A 23448-nucleotide genomic window follows, 5' to 3' on the forward strand; every position below is an offset into this window, starting at 1 on the left:
GTGCTGGGTGTTTTTATATATATGTATATGTATATATATAGGTTGTTGGTGTCATGGAATACACATTTATCCTAACAACCAGTGGTGCCTGGGGCTGACCAACTGGTCCCAGTCTGCCTGAGGCTTTAAACCTCTAAACCTGCATGGCATCATATGAACATGATCACTTGTAACATCTTAGCAGCAGGATAATGTTTTTCTTGAAGGACTGCTTCACAGAAGTGTTAGCCTGGCTCTACCAGCACTATTACAGCTACTACTAAAATGATATTGTATTTAATAATACAGGAATGTTCAACACTGGTTATTCTTATCTTTATTATTTGTCTTGCAGTCCAGATATGATGTTTCATCTCAGCAAGCTACAGGCCACTCCACTGTCTACCACGCAAGCCGCTTTCGACTGCTGGAGGAGAGAAACCGAGCTCTAAAGCTTGAAGTAACCACACTTCGCCAGGAGAAACAGCAGTATAAGAAAGTGGTATGCTTGCTACTTTATGAACCCCAGTTATGTCATTTTCCACAGACATAATTTTTGACACATAATTTCTACATTTGTCTGTCTCTTCTGACAGCGAACGCAGTCATATTTCAAATGATATATATTCTTTTGGCTTGGATATACCAGATGAAATATTACTAAAGGAGCACAGTAGGCTAGCATAATTCAGTGCAAAACAGATAGGCGGGTGGTTGGGTGTGTGTTGTAGATGCGAGTGCCAGTTTGCACTCTGCCTTCATGCATGTATTTGTGTAGTGAAGTCAAGTTAGTGAAGTTGTCTTTTGGAGGCCTCCACCAGGTGGTCCCAGATGGCAAGGTGTTTGAGCTGTTGTCTTGGCAACATGCCCATTAGCAGGAGCGCTGACACACTGACAGAGGGGAACTGACAGAGCGTAGTGGCTGCTGCTGCTATGAGCGGCAATCGTTTGAAATCAGTTCGAGAGTGAAATCTGCAAGCTCCATTCCTCCTTTGCAGCCTTTTAATTTGTTTTATTTGAATGTGTTTTTCAAGTTAAAATAATAACATCAATTACATAATTTCATATTTGAAAATTTGCCACAACCTGCTGTTAAAGGTTGTGGCCACGATCGAATTGAGACATCTTCTGACAGTTCCTTCCAGACAAAAATTATTAAAGCTAGATACTGTACAAATGACAAAATAACCAAACTTTCTGTCTCCCATCAGTCTTTCTTTCACTGAGAAGTAACGTTATATGTAAAACTTTCTGATAAACTGCTCTCTCTATGTAAACAGAAAACCGTCAAAGCAAAACTTGTCTTTTATTTTTTTTTCCCTCCCTAACATTCAAAGTAACCACAACATAAAGCAGTAATGTTGTGTAATTTTGTGTGTGCGTGCTATTTTTAAATATGGGAGATACTGTTAGGAGGCAATCCAGCTGGGTGCCTGACAATCTTTTTGGTGTTGCTGCTGATAGCTTCACTCACACAGTCAGCACTGCACCATGGTCATTCATGCAAAGACAGACTCAGCTATGGATCAAAGAGAAGCTCAGTAATGAGAAAGGGTTCATTTTACACATTTCCTTAAGCAGATGCACTGTGGCCTTTGTCGGGGCATTAAACGAAACCAAAAAGAGCCTATTTTTGGATAGCCCTTCCATCACTTGTCTTGTTGAGAATGCTGAAAACAGTATGAACAAAGGACTTAATCTGTAACATAATAAAATATAGAGAAACATAACTTAGTATTTGTCCTAATTTGCAGAATGTTTGATTTGCCGGCAACAGAACGCTTACACAAACAAACCCGGGATGGTGAGTGAAGCAATGTTACTTGACAAATAGCAAATCAATAACAGAATAATGTGTACAATGTGCAAAAAAAGGTAAACACATATGGGACAAATGGAAAGCATTTCAACTGCTCTTCCACTTTGTCACAGTCAAAAGATGCCTAATAACAAATTCCAATAAAACACACTTTGATGTAAGATGAGAAGAAATATGGTAGTACACCAGAACTGTTTCCTGGATTTTGAGGTCTGGCATCACACAGTTGCTGGAAATTTCTCAGCTGTGCATTCATGGCAAGAATCTACTCTTCCAACACATCCCAAAGGTGCTCTATTGTACTGAGATCTAAAGACTTTGGAGGTCATTGAGTACAGTGAACTCACTGTAATGTTCAACCAACCAGTTTGAGATCATGTAAGCTTTATGACATGGTGTGTTATCCCACTGGTAGTAGCCAAGATTGGTATACTGTGGTCACAATGGGATGGGCCATTGATACAAGGCAGGATGGATCCATGCTTTCAGGTTATTTACCCTAGATTTTTACCCTACCATTGAAATGCTGCAGCAGCAATGACCAAGGAGGGGCACCTGGTGTGGTATTCTGCTGCTGAAGCCCTTCTGCTTGTAGGTTTGGTTTAGAGATTTATTCTGCATACCTTGGTTATAATGAGTGGTTATTTGAATTATTGTTTCCTTCCTGTCAGCTGGAAGCAGTCTGGCTTCTCTCCTAGCATCAACAAGGCATGTTCACCTGGAGAACTGGCTCACACTGGATACATTCTCTTTTTCAGACCATTTTCTGTAAACCCAACAGATGCTTGTTTTTCAGAAATCTCAGTAGATCAGGAGTTTCTTACTTAAATTCTTTCTTCCCCATTCTGATGCTGGGTTTGAACTTGAATAGGTCATCTCGACCATGTCTGCATACCTAAATGCATAAAGTATATAATCACATATTCCCAAGGTAACAATAGCATACAATTTACTTCGGATTATAATAAACTGAGAAAATATTTACATTTCTTTTTAACATTTTAAATTATTTTTATTTGGGCCAGCATGGCTTCATGGGTCTTTTTGGTGTGGAGTCAGTCTGTTACTACATGAAGACTCAGGACTAATAGGGAGAGCTTAAATGCTCATGTTGGGTCAGTATTAACTGGATGAGAAAAAGGAAACAGTTTGCTAACATGTTTGCCCCATGTCAATTTAAAAAGGTGCTAATATATTATAGGGAGGTGTGAGACCAGGGTACCAGGAAGTTATATAAGCTACTATTTCAAAGTTTTTAATTGAATCTTTGCTGTGATGCTGAAACTTAATTTCATTGCCTGCTTATTAGTTATATTCCCATGTGTCTGTTTTTTCTTGAATTTAATTGGTTATTTTGCTTCCTAAATGGCAAGAGGAAACACAGCGAAGATGGAAGAAGGAAGAAAAAAAAAGGGCTTTTGACCTGTTGCCTGGAAACAATCTGTGATGGACAGTTGGAGAAAGGTTCCCTCGGTGAGGAATGACCTTCTGTCTGTTGTGTGGCTGCTGCTAAAAGGCCACAGCTGTCTCCCTGGACACCATCCCTATGGCAACAATTGTGTACTGCTAGCAGCTGGCCAACTAAGATGAGAGGCCTCACAATGATATGAGTTGTGCCGGTGCAAAGAGGAGCAACGGCTAATCAATAATCCTAAATGGCTGTGTTGCTTTACCTGACCCCACAATCTGTATCTTAAGTTCTTCCAATCAATGACACACGAATAAAACGAGGTTAACAATAGAACAGTATGCTGAAATTAACTTCACAACTCAGCAGGAATAACACTATCACCACCCACTTTCTCACACTGTTTTGACTCACAAGGTTGTTGTATCAGCTGACATTTAACAAGATGTGTTTTACTCTTTCTCTCCAACTCAATTCATCCCAGGTGTGTTCTCTAAGATATTCCTGTGTAACTACATTACCCCCCCCCCCAGTTCATCCCCCCCCCAGTTCATCCCCTTGCCTTTTTTTACCTATGTAAAACTGCTGAGAGTTAAAGCAGAGCACACTGAGATTTACCCTGTAGGAGAAACAGTAGAAAGAGAACAACAAAACCAACAGGTCGCACCACATTGACCTCTAAAACCTGTGGGATGAGTTTTAATGATGAATTTAAACAGTTGTTTTAAAAATCTGTTATTCGACTTTAATGGCTATTTTCTGTGGCGTCGTTCACAGTGTCTTGAAAAAGATCTGATAATGGAGAGAGAACAGCTCAGTACAACGTAGACGCAAGCACAAACACACATACACACACCTTCTCAGTGTCCACACCCAGGCAGAGAGGTTGACTGACGCCACAGGCCTGGCCTGTGCAGCTTCATGTTTGTGCTAATCTAAGCAGATATGATGTAAATCAGGGCGGGCCGTGCCTGGCCACGATCGAATTGAGACATCTTCTGACAGTTCCTTCCAGACAAAATTTCAGATGAGTTGCTTTCTAGCTCATGACCTAATAATTTTTAAATGATAAAACCAGTGTCAGCTGATGTCAATGTCATGTCATTTCCCTATGGTGCCAAGAATACAACATAATTACAACATATACAAGAACAGATTCAAATATCCAGATACGAGCGAACACATTTGACCTTTGGTTCCAACCAAATGGCCCTCTGTCTCTTATATAATATATACCTGCTATGAGCTATGGCTTTGAAAGTGTGACACTGACTAAAACACAGGAGGTGGAGCTGGAGGTGGCAGGGTTGAAGATGCAGGAGTGACCAGAAGGGACAGGATTAGAAATGAGGACATCAGAAGGACAGCTCAGGCTGAGCAGTTTGGAGACAAAGTTTGAGAGGCAAGGCTGAGTTGGTTTGTGATTTCATCCATTAGTGACACAGGAAACTAAATTCTGCTGCATTAGAAGGAAAAAATCACCTTAACTGGATTAAATAATTTTAGGGGTTAACATTGGCATACCCACATTCACACATGCACATCATAGAAGGTTTATGTCAGTATAACTATTACAACAATATAAGTAGTGCAGTTAAAGTCAAAATCTTTGAAACCACATCGCACTTGGAACGCTCATAAAACTGAAAAAACAAAGCAACATTAGTTTATATGATAAAACTCGTGACTTCAGACTTCTACATAATGCGACTTCCTTTTGCAGCTGCAGGAGTCATTCCCTGTTGGCCTTTAGAAAGAAAGCACGTTTTAGGCACTTTCATGTTGGCTTCATTTTTCAGACCTGGAATCCAGACCCATCTTTTATATACAGTCTGTGCATCTCAGCAGGCAACGTGTCAGCCCACGAATGTGGAGTAATGATCCTGTGAAACATTCACTCTCTGCAGCCTAAAAACACCGCTGTGAAATATGTTTGGTATACTTGATTATGAATAAGCCATTGGTCATTGTGACAGGGTTGATACAATTGATTTTCAGCCGCGATAGCTGTATTGATTACAGTGTTTCTCACAAAATATTAGTTATTGTATTATTTCTTTCTTTTTCTGCCACATTTTTGGCTACAAGTTATTAAGAACTCGGGAAGTTGTGTAATAAATTGTAAATTGGAAGATGTCAAACTATATCAGTTCTTTTATTTATTGTAGTTCATTAACAATGCAAATAGATAAATTCTCACTCGTTTGTAAATGATTAAACTCTCGCTAAAACCTCCGCAAGGTTTATAAGAATCTGTGAGTTGATCACAACGCACACAGCATTATTGCCTCTGGCTAAAGTTGGAAAAGTTGCCAGCATCAACAGGGGGGTGGGGGGGAGCAAAATGTGCTGGGTGACTGGTCAGGTCAAACCCCTAGTGTGTGTAGCTGCCCTGAGCAGGGGCTCCCTCATTGCTCCAGATTGATCTGGACATAGTTTAGGAGATATTTATAGACAGTGACGTTACAAGATAGGAATATTGGAAACATTGGGATGTCCGGTTGTTCTTGATTGCATCATTGTTCAGGTGCTTTTGTGTCTTTGGCCAGCTTTTCCCATATGTAGCCACTGTGATGCCAGTCATTGGTTAGTGCCCATCTTGAAGCTTTTCAGATCTGCTTCCTTGGTGCTCTGAAGGGGCAAAGGGTGGGTGATCTGAGAAACAAAGGGACACTACACAGCATGCTCATAAAGCAGCTACTCAAAGCATAGCCTACTTTATAGCCCTCTTGGATTTTTAATGCGGCTGAAACTTTGCAACCAGTACACCAGTAAGAGTTGAAACTAGAGACTAAAATCATAAACCCACCAGGAAAGCGTACACCAAGGACAACATTCAAGTGAGAAGTGGAGTAGTTTTCTCATAGACTTTATGCAATCATAGGTATTTTGCAACCGTAAAGTTGTCCCCCACTGGCAATTAGAAAGGAATTACACATTGGTATCAGAAGATTTTTATATACATATAACCTGTGACCATAAGAGTGCAGAGCACCACTTAAAGACACAGTGAGACATAAATCCTACTAGAATACTGTAAAAACAAACAATAAAACTCCTGTAATATAATGTATAAATATTATACACAGGCTCCTGCACAGCCATAACTACAAAACCTGCCAGCTAACGCTACGCCTCATTTATTAATGCCATAAACGTTTATTAGATGTGTATCTTAGCAGAAAAGGCGAAATGAGAAAAAGCAGCATCAGTCAAGACCTTGTTAAATTAGTGCCACGACTTAAGACATGAAATTGGGAGAAGCAGAGATGAGGGCGGGTCTATTTGGTTGTTCATATTCCAATTGCCAGTGACACCTTTCCTCCGTGGACTCCTGATGTAACCGAAGGCTGTAGCGGTGTTGATTTTTATTCAACAGAGTGGAATTGTGCAGCTCGCCGCAAACACATGCAGGTCCAGGGAGAACGGGGGGGAGAGAACGCAGGAGAGAAAAGGAGAAAATGATGGAGGAAGGTTGTTAAGAAGGAGGGTCTTTGGGGGTGGGGTGAGAGAGTGAGAGGAACGGGAGGCTAGGAAAGAGAGTGTGTGGAGAGGGGGCGGAGGAAAGAGAGTAAAAGAGAGAGAGAGAGAGGCCCCAGAGCTGCTACTGATGCTGCCGCTGCTGCAGCCGTTTGACAATTCCCCACCCATACAGAGCGCGGAAGAAGGGAGGAGATCAGAGCAAGGATGAAGAAGGAGTAAGCGACACCTCAGTAAAGATGCTCCTGTGCTAAGCCGGCGCGAACGGTAAATACAAAGCCTTTATCACCACTCTGCTTCCTCTTCAGTGCTGCTGTTTGTCTCCGCATCACCGGCTCGAGTGTTTTTGTGTCTGATTTGGCTCTATTGAGTCCTATATATAGTGCTCAGGGTTAGCTTAGCCAAGCAGCTGGGGAAAACCTGTCTGTGCAGTGGCTGCAGGAGGAGACAGATGTGCACAGGGAGACGGAGAGGATTTGTACATTTTGTCTCTTTTGGGATGTAATGAGAAGAAAGCAACAACCAGCTTCCCGGTTTACTGGCTGAGGCAGAGCCACCTGTTTGGAGATGTGTGGGTGTGTATGGAGGGGTGAGGGGTGGGGTTACAGTGTATGGTCTAATTGTGTGCTTAGTGCATGATAAGGATATTGTGTGCATGTGTGTTTGCATGGATTTCTGAAGGAGTGCTGCTGCCTTGTGACTGCTGTCAAATGTTAAATAATGAATAAATCCTCCTCTCATTGTGTGCTTATGTAAGAAATGTGTGTAAAACAAGATGTATAGACACTTGGAAATGCGGGAAGCCAGATAAACAGAAATAGGTGGTGCTACAAATTTGATTTTCGGTGTGTGTGTGTGTGTGTGTGTGTGTGTGTGTGTGCTTTGGCGTTGTCAGTTCCGGTAACCTGAGCTTTTCCTGGTTGCTGCCTGCTGAGAGGTTGCCAGGTGTTGGTGAAGAATATTAACCCACTCATGACTGACTCACGTTTGCGCTCTGCTGGTTGTTTATTCACATGAGCAAAAGTCTCTCACTAAAGGTCTTGGTGTGTCTGTGAGTGCTTGGCAAAGTGATCTACTATATACACTATAGTGGCTAAATGGTCTGCAGTCTAATAAAATAATCTTGCAATAAATTCCGCCTTCGTAGAGGCTATAAATGTTTGAGAGAGGTGTTATTTCGTCTGGCTTTCTGGAAGGTTGTAGATTAAGGGGTTATTGAACTACACCACTACTGAGTGGCGTTTCTTTTATTTTGGCCACTGGTTTATGGCAGTGAGGGTAGACTTTAAGTGAGGGTAGTATTTAAATTTATTCACCTCATAATACGTGAAGCACTTCTCTTTTATGCATGAAATCTTCAAAAATAAGTGGCATGTTTAGTGAGCACTGGTGTGACTGCTCTGCCATGTAGGTTGTAAGCAATGAAATCATCCGCCTAATGAATGGGAACGGTTATGCAAAAGTTACGGTAAAAGTTGAATATGATGACAATATGACTGGAAATAAAAACTTAATGGAAAGCGCAATGCTTCTTTTAATCGCCTTGGAATTGTTTCACGATACGAAAACTTGACTGTTGTGTTAAATTCACAGAGCAGAGATTTGAGCCATGAGACAGCTCTCAGACATGAGAGCTATCACTACACTACCAGCTACTTAGCAAATATTGAAATACCTCTTCAGGAAATGTGTTTGAACCTGTATGTGCATATTAAGAACAAGTGAGTGTGTTATATACCTTCGTCTTGCATATGTTTGAATATATGGTTGTGTGGGTGGGTGAGACACCAGTAGACGAATAGTGTACTGTTAGCTTTACAGTTTTACTTTACTGCATTTTGTTTTATACATTTGGCATCACTTTTGTTCTCTGTGTACAGTAATTTTGCCTTTTCTGTTCCCTGTGAGGATACGAATGCCTTGCTTTTTTGCTTTTTGCACTATTCCTCCCTGTTTTCTTCTCCTTCTACTTCTTCATCTTCATGCGGCAGGCTGGTCGGCGTTGCCAACCGACGTTCAGTTGGATGCCAGAGGGCAAGAAGGAGAGAGATGGAGGAAAGAAGGCAGGGGAAATGAAACATGTGTTTTCAGTCTTACAACTGATTTTCTCTCCTGCTCTTCTCTCGAGATAATCAGGGAGTCTGGCAGCCAAAAGACAGCCTCCTTGACTAATCAAAATGTTCCTCCAGACATACAGGCTCTGCAATAATCCCTATAGTCACAGCCTTGGAGGGGTGTGGCAGCACATATCAATTTTTATGCATCTACTAAGAGAGTAAAACAGCGTATGCCAGCAGACGTGACATACAATCAAATTTATTCTAGACTACATGTCTTTAAATACATACTTGTGCACAATTTCACTTTATTATAAATGAAGAGCCTGGATTACTGGAAATCCACATGATATTCTGTCTGTCTTCAGTGTGTTTTTTGTCATGCATATTTCATATCTTACAGCTGTGTATCTTAATGTGCATCCTCAGTATGGAAGGCTTTTGTTTGCAGTGCTTGTGTGCAGACTCTCAGGGCATAAGATATGTTGCATGTGATAGTTCATTGCTACTTTTTTCATCTTGACACGCCATACCTGAAAGAGAGCAGTTTCTATAGCAACCGCATAAACCGTCACCACACTCCTATCCATGTTGTGTGTGTTCATGCAACATGTGTACCTGCACATGCCCCGAATGCGAGTGAGCGCTGTATTGATTGGTAGCGTATGTGTTGTCACCCAGCCAGCGGGTGGTGGTGGTGGTGGTGGGAGCATGACGGAGATAAAAACAATAAAGGAGCGTTTGTGGGCAGCATTTCAAGATACATAGAAGTTATGATAAAGGAAAGACACAGAGTACTGCAGAGGCAGGAGGGTGGGGCAGTGGAGGAAAGTGAGGGGAGAAAGAGCTAATATCACAGTGGAAAATGGATGTCTCTGAAGTCTAAATACAGACAGTCAAATAAACAAAATAATGAGTAGTGCTTGATTTATGTTGTCATGCATGGTGCGTATTTGCTTCTTTTTTTAAAAGTTATATCCCATCTCATGGAATAAGTAGGTGCAGATTTGCACTTGAGCAGCGATTCGCTTTAGCTGCTTTCTAACTAACTCACTGAGCGTCAGTGTGTGCACTCTGTTTACATCATCAGGTAGTAAAACAAATGTGTTTTTAGTTGTTTTTCCAGGTAGTCAAGATTTACTGCTGGACCTGTTGAAATCTATATCACTGTAACTGAGAATCACTTAAGGACACGTGTAGATGTCCGCTGGATAATATTCCTAAAAGCTTCTGGGACTCTGAGCCAAGTTATACAATGCTGTTCATATTTTTAGCATATTTGTAGGAAAGGGTAGCAGCTTGAGGTTCTCTTTCAAAAAAATTTGGTTCTGTATTGGTACATAATCCCAGCGTGACACTGTCAGGCTAGGTGAGCCCTTTGGCAAAGGAACATGCCGATAAAAGCCTGTTAATTCCACATCACTAACAGTCCCCCCACTGTCCCCTCTAAGTTTTTTCCCCCACCTTTCTCGCTGTGTTCAGGCTGCTTTCTCTTTTGATTATACGCCTCTCTCCCAGTCTGTCGTCTCTCTTCCTCTTAATACCGACTTGATTATGCTTAAGCTGTACCAACTGCTCCTATTGAATTCCAAAGCCTTTCAATCAATCAATCAGTCAATCAATTAGTTGTGTAACATGATGAGTAGTATTAGGCAGACTGCCCAATTTCCTTAACTTCCTTAGTGAGTTACAGCTGTTAAATGTCGTTACTATTGGGTGCCAGTATATGTCAGTAGGTGAGCAGGCAATCACATCCCGCATGAGCAGTGGCCCGGGTTTGAGTCTGACCTCTGTGGCATATCTCTCTCCATGCTTTCCTGTCCCACTTGGCTTTCACTGTCCAATAAAGGCTAAGTTCTATTACCTAAACAATACCTATTTAGGTAAGGTTAGCTTTGATTAACAAAAAAATCAGATACTGATTGCAGTTTTTAACTAAATTTCACCTTCCTTCTAATATAAGTATGTAAGATTTTAACACCCTCAAAAGTTCTTTTTTACACTCCAAATATCTCCTGTCTTGCTCCTCTATCACTGCTGCATTTTTTGTCTCTCAGCCATTCTTCTTCTCCCTTTCATTTAGTCCCTAGTGTCGTGTGTCTGGGAAGGCTTGAATGATTAAACATAGGACAGAAACCTTCAGTGAACTGAACATCAAGGGCACCTGAAAGGAGGAAGGAGGGATAGAGGAGTACACAATGTCAGACAGGCGCTCCTGTTTGGACATAGATGACATGACAGGACCTGTGCTTCTGTAAGTGTCACCTATTGCTCTGTGATACTGAGTCCTGCTCAGTAGAGACTTAAGACGCGGTCACATCTACCACACTGTGTTACAATAGCAGTTGTAAAACTATACTTTTGTCATTGAATCCTAAATCTATTTCTGGAGAAATCAGCGGATGCAAATCAGTCTGTTGTTATGCAGTAAAATCAAAGCCCCAAGAACATTTTTATAACTCAGCGCTGGGAACCAGATGTGCGGTTTTTGCTCAGATGTGAGTGTTGTTAGATTTTTTTTTTTTTTCATCGCACACTCTGAAACAGCTGTGACAAGGCAGAAGTCCAGGGGAGTTTTAAGTGCTGCTTTGCATGTTTTGTTTAAAGGCTAAATGTAGCGGCAGCAGCGCTAATTCTTTGTCCCATGCTGCACTGCAGCTCTTTTGTTGCTCTGCTCACAAAATCAACCATCTGGTGGCTCACACACTGCTAATATAAGAGACAGACTAAGTCTATACCTGCACTATGAAAAGATTTAGATATAATTCGTTACTTTAATTGCAATTTACAAATAAAGAACTATAACCTAAATAATAACCAACACAAAGGCTACAAAAATGAACTGCTGACAAACGTTAATCAGTCACAGAAACGCTGCTAAGTATCTTTCCAAAGTTAAGTAGTCAAGTCAGCTTAACGCTTGATCTCTCATTATTTTAAAAACCAACTTTTGAGGCTGCCTCTGCAGCATACTCTGTTCTCAATTGTACTCAAGAGCTTCAGTGCACAGTGGCAGATAGGTTAAAAACAAAAGTATTATAATCAATTTGAAGCTGTAGTGACAATGGAAAGAAGCATGCACTAATATAACTCATAAAAGTGCTTTGGATGATTTCAAAGTGTCTCCTGATGAGTATAAAAATGCTTTGCACTATTTGCCACTGGATATGTACCTTATATATACTCACAGTGCATGCATTTACAAATATATTGCATGTGTAAGGGGTCTATGGTTGAAACATTGGTGAAGAAACCTGTGGTGAGGCTCTGCTAATGTATTTTAAGCGTACTGTACATTTTAGCAACTGCATAATGGGGTCAGATCTAAATTATTTAGCATTTATGTGGTATGTTCTGCTGCAGATTGGGGTCATGTGAGTGTGTGTCTGTGGGTATTGGGTATGTGCATGCTTCGCCTCGTTGCTTAGTGTGTGTGTATATGTGAGCAAGTTTTTTAAATTTGGTTGAGGAGTTATGTGCTGGCTTGTCTGTGTGTGTGTGTGTGTGTGTGTGTGTGTGTGTGTGTGTGTGTGTGTGTGTGTGTGCGTGCACTTTTCTATTCTGAACATGAAGGTCCACCCAAGCATTATGTGAGCATTAAGTTCCATCCAAGCACATGTAATCCCTAACCAGCTCCTGGGCTCCTCATTAGCATTACACTGACGTTCCTCCGAACTTATTTTCCAACCCTCTGATATTCTCTGCGTGGCCGGAGGGAACAATAGGTCGTGCTCACATCAAATGTGTTATGTCATAAGTGTGACTTGAAGCCTTACTGCCCATGTCAGTCGGGCCTGATTTCACTCTTACTGCCTGCTTCCACATTTTTACACATACCACACAGACACACACTTCAGTGTTTACACTCCCATGCCTTAATGTTTCCTGTGGGGCATTTGTACTCTTAAGGGAAGCCAGAGTTTTCCCTGGAGGGCTGTGCATGTTCTGTCCAGCTGGATCACTCCTACACAGCATATATAGTTAAGTTTGCACATCTGGGCTCACTCTTTTTTCCTCGCCCTGTTAAGATCATTTTCAGACTGAATGCTTTTTATATTATATTCCAGTTTGTGCTTCTGATACCTATTTTTGGTGAGCGCTTGGTGGAAGCCATGGCTGCTACTCTTACTTACATTACAGGACCCTTTGCATATTCTTACTTTCTGGTTCTCCACCTGATGATTTAAGAGCTTTTGTGACCAGAATGGGGTCATAATTAGTATAATATTAAAGCTTAAAACATACTTACATCAAATGTTACCAAACACATTTTTCTGACACTCTGTCTCTTTATGTTCAGCATGCTTATAGCTAAAACAAGTGCAAGCTGTCTGTGCCCAAAGTGTCTTCATCATTTTGTAGTAATACACAGTTGTAGCATCTGTCACAGTTTTGGTTGGTTAAATGTGTTAAAAGTAAAGAAAAAGTAAAACTACTGAAAATAATTTCATTTAGGAGAATGTAGCTTGTTCAGTTCAATTCAATCTAGTTATTTGTATATAGCGCCGATTCACAACAAAAGTTGCCTCAAGGCAGTTTCTATTGTAGGGTAAAGACCCTACAATAGAAACAACCCCAACAATCAGACGGCCCCCTGTCAGCAAGCACTTGGCGACAGTAGGAAGGGAAAAACTCCCTTTTAACAGAAAGAAACCTCTGGGGTGTGCTGGGGAGAGGAGAACAGAGAGAAACAGGTGTAAACACACAAAAAGTGGAAAGAGGTGAAGAAGAAATGCGCAGTGCATCATGGGACGTTCCCACAGCAGCCTGAGCCTATTGCAGCATAACAAAGGGATGGTTCAGGGTTACCTGATCCAGCCCTGGTTATGTGCTATATCAAAAAGGGAGGTTTTAAGCCTAGTCTTAAAAGTAGAGAGAGTGTCTGTTTCTTAAATCTGATCTGGGAGCTGGTTTGACAGAAGAGGGGCCTGATAGCTGCTGCAAATTTGGGGAAGTGTGCCCCTGCTGGGGAACAGCTGTAGCTACTTGTTACCTTGCCTCAGGCTTGAAACTTTGAGATGTCTGACGTGAAAAAGTCAACTCCGGTTTGCTGCTGAGTCAAAAGCAAGCACCGTAACACAAATAAACAAGTGCAAATACTACAGTTTACAGTATTATCTTAGCTGAGCTCAAGGAGTAAGGAGAGAAGTGGCAAAGTAGCTTGAAGGGTGACGTGAGTGAGGATGTTTTGCTACGTGAAGGAGAAGTTAATCTCTTCTGACTGTAGCGCCGGCCTCTCCCTGCCTCTCCTCTGGTTTTTTCACTGAATAAAACCACGGATGGTCTCCTGCTCTTGGTCCTGCTGATATGGTAGCTGTTTGATTTCTGCTTAGAAGGCGAGCAAAACGTTAAACTACACATTCAAGAAGAATCTGTATATGTGCGATTTTACTAAATGCAAAAGACTGTACTGTGATTTCTTCTCTCCAAGAGGGTTGTAAATGTGCATTAAATTTGGTTGCCACATTGAACTGAAGTGGAGCTTTTTGTGTTAAATTTAAAAGTCTGGGACTACATATAGGCTACAGATGTGCAGGAGTGAGTCACATAATTCATGTGCAGACCTTTTTTTCAAGCCTTTATTTACATGTGTGTGAAAATTCCCCAGATTGTTACTGTATCGTATGTTAGGACAACTTGCTGTATTAAAGTGACGGAGCGTGTTCATCATATGAGGTATTCTAACTACATGAGCTATTTCGAGGGGTTGTAAATGCGTGGGATTCAGTTGAAAGGTCTGCTCTGTGACACAGTGGGCGCAGAAGGGCTTAAGGCTAATATATGCCTGGAGATGCTAGTTATGCAACTCATTCATGCTTGCACGCACACACACACACACACACACACACACACACACACACACACGCACACACTTCAGCTCACGCTTCACTGTATTGGTATTACCCCATGCCATCTGTGTCCACAGTTTGCAAATAAAAGAGATGACCTCATAGGTCTTGTGTGACATTCTATTATGACTGCTCACATGTACACACGGGTTTACACAAACACACACTACTCTCAAAACTAGATTGGCCACTCAATTATGTTTTATGAATGAGGCACTTGTAGCTGCATAATCAGCAGTACAGGTTAGAGAAATCAGCTGAAAATGCTTTGAAACTGACATTAAAAACTGACATCTTTACAGTGTCTTTTAAAAATGACATTATGGTATAGTTGCTAAAACAACATTCCATGCTAAGGGAAACAATATTAAGTCAATCTGCGATGCAGAAGGTTGCGGTTGTCATCGGAAGGGCAGAGTTTACAAATAACACACATAAACACTACTACGTATTAAATGTTAACGCAAATCATTTGTTGTGAATGGACTGCACAGTTATAACCCAGCATTTGCTTTTGTGTCATGCCTACCAATCCAAAAGTAATGCACGGTATTAACTGCATTATAAACGACTGATCTCAAAATGCTCTTGAGACTTACTACGTTATGCCAAGGAAGCTAATGTTTGGCTGAAGATCAAGTGGGATGGAAGTCACACATTCTCTCACGAAAGGGCAAACACCTATTAAGCTCTTCAGAGGACAAAGCCTGTGTTATACATCATCTTTTATGCTGAAGTGTAAAGCTTGCTAATGCTATACAATAAATCCTCCAAAATGTCCCAGCTTTTCAAAACCAATTCCTTAAGTGGGGACATACAGTGTCAATGTACAACTGTCTTAAAGTTAACCTTGAGAGTGTGCCCTCTTTTAGACTCTTTTGTGTTATGTTGTAGCTCAGTGCTTTGTAATCGGCACTGAAGTGACTTAGTTGGTCTCTTTTGGTTCAGATGTGCTTCAGGTGCACTGTGGACAGCACTTTTATCTCTCCATAGCTGCTGTCTAACATTTGCTACTCAAGGTTCACTATCTTGTCCAAGGATACTTCAAGGATACGGCATGCAGACTGGAGTAGGCAGGGATCGCTCCCCTGACCTTCCAGTGGGTAGACAGCACCACGGGAGTCACAGTGGCCGTGTTAAAAGTAAAGTAATACAAGAGTATAAATTTAATACTAGAATGATTACACCAAACAGATTTATATGCATCTTTGACTCTGAACACTAAACTGAGTTCTTCTATTGGAAATGTTACATATAACATATCCAAAGATACGTTTTTGTATAGTTCAAATCCTACTCTGCTACACCCTAGTTTACGCTCTTCTTCGCTGCCTTTGTGAGCACACTGATATCATAATAATGAATGAGAATTTCATGAGAGCTAACAATTACATATATACTGTACTAACTACTACAAGGAAGTAAGAAAAAAAAACTGATGTGTTTCAGCATAAGGCTTTCCTCAGGGTTTCTGATACAAGTGGGTGCTGCCAGCCGTAAAACACAACCAGGACCTAATCAGTAACAAGCACAGGTGGCAACAACTAACAGTTTGTCAACATGCAAAACCAACAGTGCGCTCCAACCACCAAATCAACAAAATGTGCACAAAACACTGAAACATACTCACAGACAAAAACAAACCAAACACTTGAATAAAATTCCTTTTTTAATCCACCAGGATACACAGTTTGCAAATGATACGTCTAATGTGCTTCCCTTTGAAGAAGTTTGTTTCTTATTGCTCTCTCTTTTCAGTGACATAATGACTCCAATTCCCTTGAACGGTAGACCAAAAATGCCACATCCAGTCCGCTGAAAATGTCTCGCTATAAAGCACCTCTTTCTTCTCTCTTTGTTTCTTTTTTCTCTCTCGATCTTTTTTCGTGTTTAGAAATTCGAATCCTTTACTCCCTCTTAGTCTTACTCACATAGCATAACCCACAAGGACGTGTAAGTAAATATACTCCATGTATAGTCCTACAAGTCATCACATTACTCACTTGTATTATTTTACTCTTGTTGATTTCATTTTGTGTAATAAATGATCGCATATATCACACTGATATGCTACTCTGTCACCTGCTTCCATATCACAGTTGTTTTACAGTGAGATATTAAAGGACTGGTGGCTTGCTTTTGTCTAACGTGGCCCACTGACACACTGTACTTGGAGTGTGATTTAAATAATTGCAGGCTTATAGAGGTTTTTAAAGGATGAGTTCAAACTGAAATATTTCTTCAATTAAGTTCATAAATGTTATTTCAAATTTATAGATGTTAAAACCCTTCACATTTTAACCTTAAAGATGTACATAAAAGCAAAACCAGCTGTTCTGTTTTTAAAATTATGATCAATAAAAAAAAAGTTAAAGGTAACATTTACAGTCTCCAGGTCAGTTTTCAGGGCGTTTGCGCTGGTCTGCATTACTAAAGCTAAGGAGCTGTCCATGGTCCTGACTGCATCAACTATTCAATAGTGGTGAGCTTGATTTTCTTGCAGAAGATGTCAGTGAGGATATAACATTACCAATTTGTCCACTCACTAACCACAAGTACAGAACAATCTCTCTCACACACTCAGTTATTAAGGACAGCTGCATGCATAGATGCATTGACTGTAGATGTCCTATTATACCACTCACTCACAACGGCAGTCCAGAGTTTAATGAAGAGATCTGGAGGAAATAATCTGTTTATAATATCTCAAGATTTAAAGAGGACTGAGATAATCTAATGTAGCAAGATATGAATGTTATATATCTTAAACACAGAGGAGAATATGCCCTTTGGACGGGAAAATGGTGTAAAATTTACATTCAAATACGAATGTTTGTCAACAGTGAGGAGAATATAATTTCAGAAACTTAAGCCATGAACTTCTTTTTGCATTTTACTTGTATAAAAAGGTCATGTCTGTAGTAATTACCTATTACGGGCACATCTCTGTTTGTGACTTGCTGCTCACAGTGACGACGGCAGATGTTGTCAGTGTGTCTTTCCGCCCACAGTTAAGTGGAACAAAGTGTTTCCGCCATGACATCTAATTAATGACAATCCTCCTGGGGAAAACAGCACCAATCCTCTACCCACAAGAATCCTATTTAGAGTCAGGAGTAGCCATCCCACAAATCTCTGCAATCATGATTTCATCCCCCATCAATTCTCCATTAGAAATGCATCATCTCCTGGCTTATTTTCTCAAGTATTATTTTGCAACATTTAATATTGCTATTAGGATCCAAAATGTGTTTTTCTAAATTCAGCAAATCCAAGATCACATCCATAAAATCCTATATTAGCTTGCAAAGGATATTTGAATGCTGCATTTAATGACACTTAATTGGTTTTTTAATTAAAAAACGGAAGAATTTAATCTCTTAAATATTGTTTAAATTATTTGTTATTTCATCAAACACAGCTGAGTGTCCTCTGTGATTGACATAAGGACTTATTTGCCATTTTTCTTTTTCCTATGTAGCCCAGTTTAGATTCAAGTGTGTATGAATCTGAGTAGATCAAATATAATTATACAGTCACTGACTATTTTATTAGCTGGACCTTGCTGGTTATGGTATACGCTGGTCAAAGAGATGGACGTGCAACAATACTCTGGAGAGCTGTGAACTTTAAACAATGGTCAATTGGTACTAAGGGGGCCAGAGTGTGCCAAGAAACTATCCTTCACACCATAATGCCACCAACAACTGAACTTTTAATACAAAGTTGGATGGATCCATGCTTTCATCTTGTTTACAGTATACCTAATCTGACCCTTGAACTGCTGGAGCAAGAATCCAGACTAACTGACCAGGGAAGGTTTTTCCAATATTCTTTTGTCCAGTTTTGGTGAGCCTGTGCCTTTTAAGTTGTAACAAGTGGTTATTTGGGTTACTGTTGCCTTCCATTCAGCTCAAAGCATTCTGGCAAATCTCAGATCAACAAGGTATTTTCTCTGGATGTTTTCTCATTTTCAGACCATTCTCTATAAACCCAGAGAGGGTTACCAGTAACTCTGCTAATTCTAAAATGCTTATCATATATGCATATCGTCTCATCACCAACAACCGTGCCACAGTCATGGTCACTTCTTCCATCTTTCTTCCCCATTCTGATACTCGATGTTTACATGCCTAAATGAGTCGCTGCCATTAAATATTTCTGTTAACAAGCAGTTACACTGGTATAGCTAATATATTATCCTGTGAGTTTGATTACTTCTAAGCCACTCTGCTGTATCCTACATTATTGTGTCAGTAAAATGTGGCAGAACAAAAGAATAAGAAAATAAATATTTTCTTAAAAGGGCATCTTCGGGCCTGGGTAAAGATATATTTATAGTCTAACTCACACAATAGTGCAATCCATATAACAAAATAATGTAGCTGCAGCTTGTTTTTTCATGACTTGATGAATCATTGCTTAAAGACACTGTATTTGTCTTATTTGTGGCAGGTGCCAGTTCATTTTTTTGGAAATTCTACTATTATGAAGCTTCTAAAGAAAGTGTCAACAAGAAAGTAAGATATGAGCCAGTAATATAGATGCACAGAACATTTTGAGAGTTTAGGACCTTGGTGCCTGGCAGCCGTGAGCTAAGGTGGGTTCAGTAGCTAAATTTGTGGTTTTATGGACAGAATGATAATTATGGTGATGGAAGGGAGAGTCTGTATGAGTGTGTGTGGGTGTTGTGTGGTAGGCAATGAGAAATGACAGTATGGAAAGGAAGAAAGAAAGTTATCAGAGTGAATTAGACATTAGCTGTATTGATGCCTCTCCCTTAAGCCAATCCAGCCTCTCTGCATGCACATATGGAACACAGATTTCAAGATTCACACATGCCTGCTACTCTTTCACTTGCTCTGCACAGATGTCAGTGGTGTTAAATTGCGTTTTTTCTTAAGAGTACACCACATTTCCATATCCTTCATATCGTCAAACCAGATTTCTTTGTTTATTTGTGGATATTGGAGGTTTAAATTGGCACGAAAATGTGTGTGTCCTTTGGCTTCGCAGTTTAGCTGTGTGTATACAAGATGTTAGGGAGTGTTAAGCTGAGCTGTGAATGTGTGATTCACTGTAAGTGGGAGGAAGTGGAGAAGCAGACATCATTCCTGAGGCCCATAAAAAGAAGGCTTTAAAAGGTCATTCTCTTTCTTTCTGTGGTTCTTTATTACTCTCTGTCTTTTCTTTCAAACTTTCTTTTCCTTGATGGGAAAGAAGGTTGAGCAAAAGAAAGTTTAGGGTTTCTATTGCTGTCTTCTTTCCAGTTATCTGTACATTCAGTCCATCTCCTCCCCGCCTGTCTTATGGTGTCTGCTACAAGACCATGTCCTGGAGATTTAGTGAAGTGTGTGACTGAGACTGACATCTCCTTGTTTTTCATTTCTGCTTAATTAACAGCAGCATAGCTGGAGGATTTGTAACTGCTGCTGCAGGTGTGGCTCTGTACATTGAAAAACGCTGTAGTCTGCAGGGCTGTGATGTGGCGACATGAGTTACACAATAACAGCAGCAAGTGAACTCACTCACCAGTCTCTGTGTCTTCCTGTCCTTGTCTGTTCTCTATCTCGGTCTTGGTTTGATTGTGTCTCTCTGACATCCCTGGCTGTCACTCTGCCTGCACACAAAGAGATGAATGAATCTGGCTGGCCCCTCACTTTGTCTGTTTTTCTCTCTCCTCCTCTTGTCCAGAGTTTATTGAGTTCCTCGATTTATTGTACTGATAAATTTGATCATAAACCTCTGAGCTCCACAGTCTTTTCTCTTGCAGAAGGTGATACAAAGCTTTGGCCATTTTTTAACTCGTGACAGTCAGGTTCACAAGAGCATATTGCGCTGATGTATGGTGTGTCAATATGCTATTAGCGCTGTTAAGCATAATACAAAAGAGAATGTAGATAGACTGAGGGTTGTTATACTAAGCTGTTGAAGGGTAACAAACAATCCAAATGAGAAGCACAACAAAGACAAAAAAAATGAGATGGAGAACAAGTCAGTGAAACATACAATAGCACAAAAAATGGTAGACACACACAATCTGACAAAGGCTGACTCAAACTAAATAGAATACTGTGCAAAGGCTTCCTTTATATTTTGCTAGGAAAATGGAGAATAAGGGCAGTAATTCACTGAAAAATGTACAAATATGTGCAGTTTGTACAATTCTAACAAGGTGGAAAGTCAATATTTGGTATTAACACCTTTATTCGTCAACACAGCCTAAACTCTCTTAGGCAAACTTTCTTGTCATTTCTTCTTCAGTCTTCAGGAACAGTTCTCCAGGCTTCTTAGAGGACATCCAGAGCTCTTTTTTGGATGTTGGATTCATTTTCTGTCAAAATGATCCCACACTGCTTCAGTAAAGTTGAGGTCTGGGATCTGGGGAGGCCAATCCATGTCTGATCCACAATTTTTCTAAGAACACACTCCACAGCACGCTTTCTTACAGCTAGTTTTTAGTGCAAAGATTCTATTTTATGCCTATCAAACTGTGTTATTTTTTTTTTATAGATTCAGCTAAAGATATGCGAACAAATCATGTACGTTTTTGACAGTCTACTAATAATTGGTATCTTGCTAAGAGGGACTTATTCAGTTAGGTTGATTGGTTCAAAGGTCATTCAACCTAACTTCAAAGTGGATAAACAAACAAAAAAGAAAACACAGCCAATACCAAAAGGAGAACTGATGCTCAAGACGTCTTTAAAAATGACAAGAAGTTATGGCTCTTTGGAAGCAACATATAAAGAAATTATGTTGTGAAGTGTAGCTCAAGACTTCTGTACAAGGAGGCCAGGTTAAACAGGAACAACTGAAACTAATGAGGAATGACACAATAATAGTAGTAAGTAGTAATATAGTACTTTCAATGCAGGAGAAACAAAGAATAACCCAATATCAGTAAACTTAACATAAACCATTACAAGTGTGGCTCTGCCGTTTTGAATATAAATGTATAGAGGTTGTGTTTCAGTGTATCTGAAATCCAAGTTTACTTTCAAACCTCCCCTGGACAGTAACTGTTGCATTTGGAAACAGTATTTTTAAAAACAAGCCCTGCTCTTTTTCCTGACTAGACATAACAAGAAAATAAAACCTGTCATTAACTCCTGTTGCTTTTTGTTTGAAGACAAAGAGGAAAGGCCTTGCTGCTATTATAAAATACTTACCCACATTTTAATGCCGTAGTGTTGAGAATGGCAATGAGCAGTATCAGTGAAGTGGTATTACGTGCCAGGATATGAACAGTCGCAGTAAAAATCACTCTTGAGTGCGCTGCGGCGTGATAGGAGGAGAGCATTGGCCTAGTTTGAGTCTGGCGTAATTATGTAATGCTTGAGTACCTGCAGCACCAGTGGCATGACAACTTCTGAATGTAGAGGGAGCAGACAGGAACTGCACATCACTTTTCAATCCTTTTACGTGGTTTGCAAGTTAATCTCGTCTTTAGCTAGGAGGGTTTTACTGACAGTGTGCGCACGATTGCTTATTTAGTACTCGACTAACATTCTGGGACTCCCTTGTTACATCTTTTTCTCCTCACTTTAGTTTTTTCCCCCTATTTCTCCCTCAGATATTTTCTTGCTTCCTGTTGCTCTTTCTCACAATTCCAATTTTCTTCATTTACCCCCCACCCCACCCACACCCACACCCCATTTTCCTCTCTTTCTTTCTTCCCATTCCCTCATCTTTTTCAGCTTTCACCCTCCATTCCTAAACCCACATACCAAATGGAGGGTGACAGTATGCAGCTGTGGGTTTTGTCCTCCAGACGGAATCTTAGAAAAAGATTATCCACACAAACACACACACACACTCGCAGATGCATACATATGGAGGGAGCGATCGACGCTAACCTAAGTTGCTTAGGTCGCTTCTTTCACTTATATAATAATTTTGAGGTGTAGTTTTGCTGTGTGGCTTGCACTCAGATGTAAATTTCCTTGTAAGCAGGAGGATAATGGAACAAGACAACCAACTCTTTCTTTGTTGCTTTCTCTTCCTTCTCAGAAAGCAAAGCTCCATGCTGCCTTGCAGGAGAAAAATCGTTTGAACCTTGAGTTGATCAACCACCATCTGAAGGCATCCAAGTATGACCAGGTGAGAAATTCACACATGTACTGTGCAAGTATGCATTGGAAGTACACACACAGGAAAATGAAAGAAATCAGTGAATGAGCTTGGTATGATCTGTTTTTCTGTATCAACGATGCAGGAAAAGAAACGCACACACAGTGGCTTTGAGAAAAAGAAGCAGTTGTATGACGGAACTTGTCCATCTTGTCAGATCACTATATCAGATTGATTTCCAAATATTAACAGTGTTGAGCCACAATTGTTTTGTTTTTTTATGTTTTGCTTTCAATTATATAATTGTTCTTGAGCAATAGTTCTTCAGGGTTTCTGAAGGTCTGTTTTTCATTGGACATTGGCTTCTTTTTCACTCACTTTCAGTCCTGTCCTCGTTCCTGGCTGGTTTCATTCACTAATTTCTTTAGGTCAATCTACAAAAGAAAATAACACATATACCAGACCGAAATGGTCTCAGTGGAAGAATGGCTATTAAGACACCATTCTTAAGCAAGGAAAACATAATGGAAGCTCTCTCATGGTTTGGGCCTACAATTCAAAATGTGTCAGATTTTGGTCCGACTTCGAAAGCATTTAATTAGCTACAGCTTAATTTTTCAGCATGACAATGATCCTGAACACACTGTCAATGCATTAAAAGGAAAAAAGTAAAACACCTGAATAGAAAAACACACAAATGTGTGTCGGGTGGCGGCCAGGAGCGGAGGCCCTGGCGGACTGACCCCCGGCTGCCAAGACTGGCAATAGGGACATGGAATGTCA

The 23448-nt window shown here is 40.3% G+C and overlaps 1 protein-coding gene across 7 annotated transcripts in view; it reads left to right on the forward strand.

Moving 5' to 3' along the window:
- The window catches only part of rimbp2a (RIMS binding protein 2a), a 72075-nt gene that overhangs the window by 16196 nt on the left and 32431 nt on the right, over positions 1 to 23448 (forward strand). For all 7 annotated transcript variants that reach the window (XM_013909866.1, XM_013909861.1, XM_013909864.1 and 4 more), the window contains exons 3-4: positions 335 to 481; positions 22606 to 22695. In XM_013909866.1, the coding sequence (XP_013765320.1) occupies positions 335 to 481; positions 22606 to 22695 (237 nt within the window). The remainder of the gene's footprint in view (positions 1 to 334; positions 482 to 22605; positions 22696 to 23448) is intronic.

This window comes from Pundamilia nyererei, unplaced genomic scaffold, assembly GCF_000239375.1.
Source record: "Pundamilia nyererei isolate P.nyererei 1_Seehausen unplaced genomic scaffold, PunNye1.0 scaffold00032, whole genome shotgun sequence".
Lineage (NCBI taxonomy): Eukaryota > Metazoa > Chordata > Actinopteri > Cichliformes > Cichlidae > Pundamilia > Pundamilia nyererei.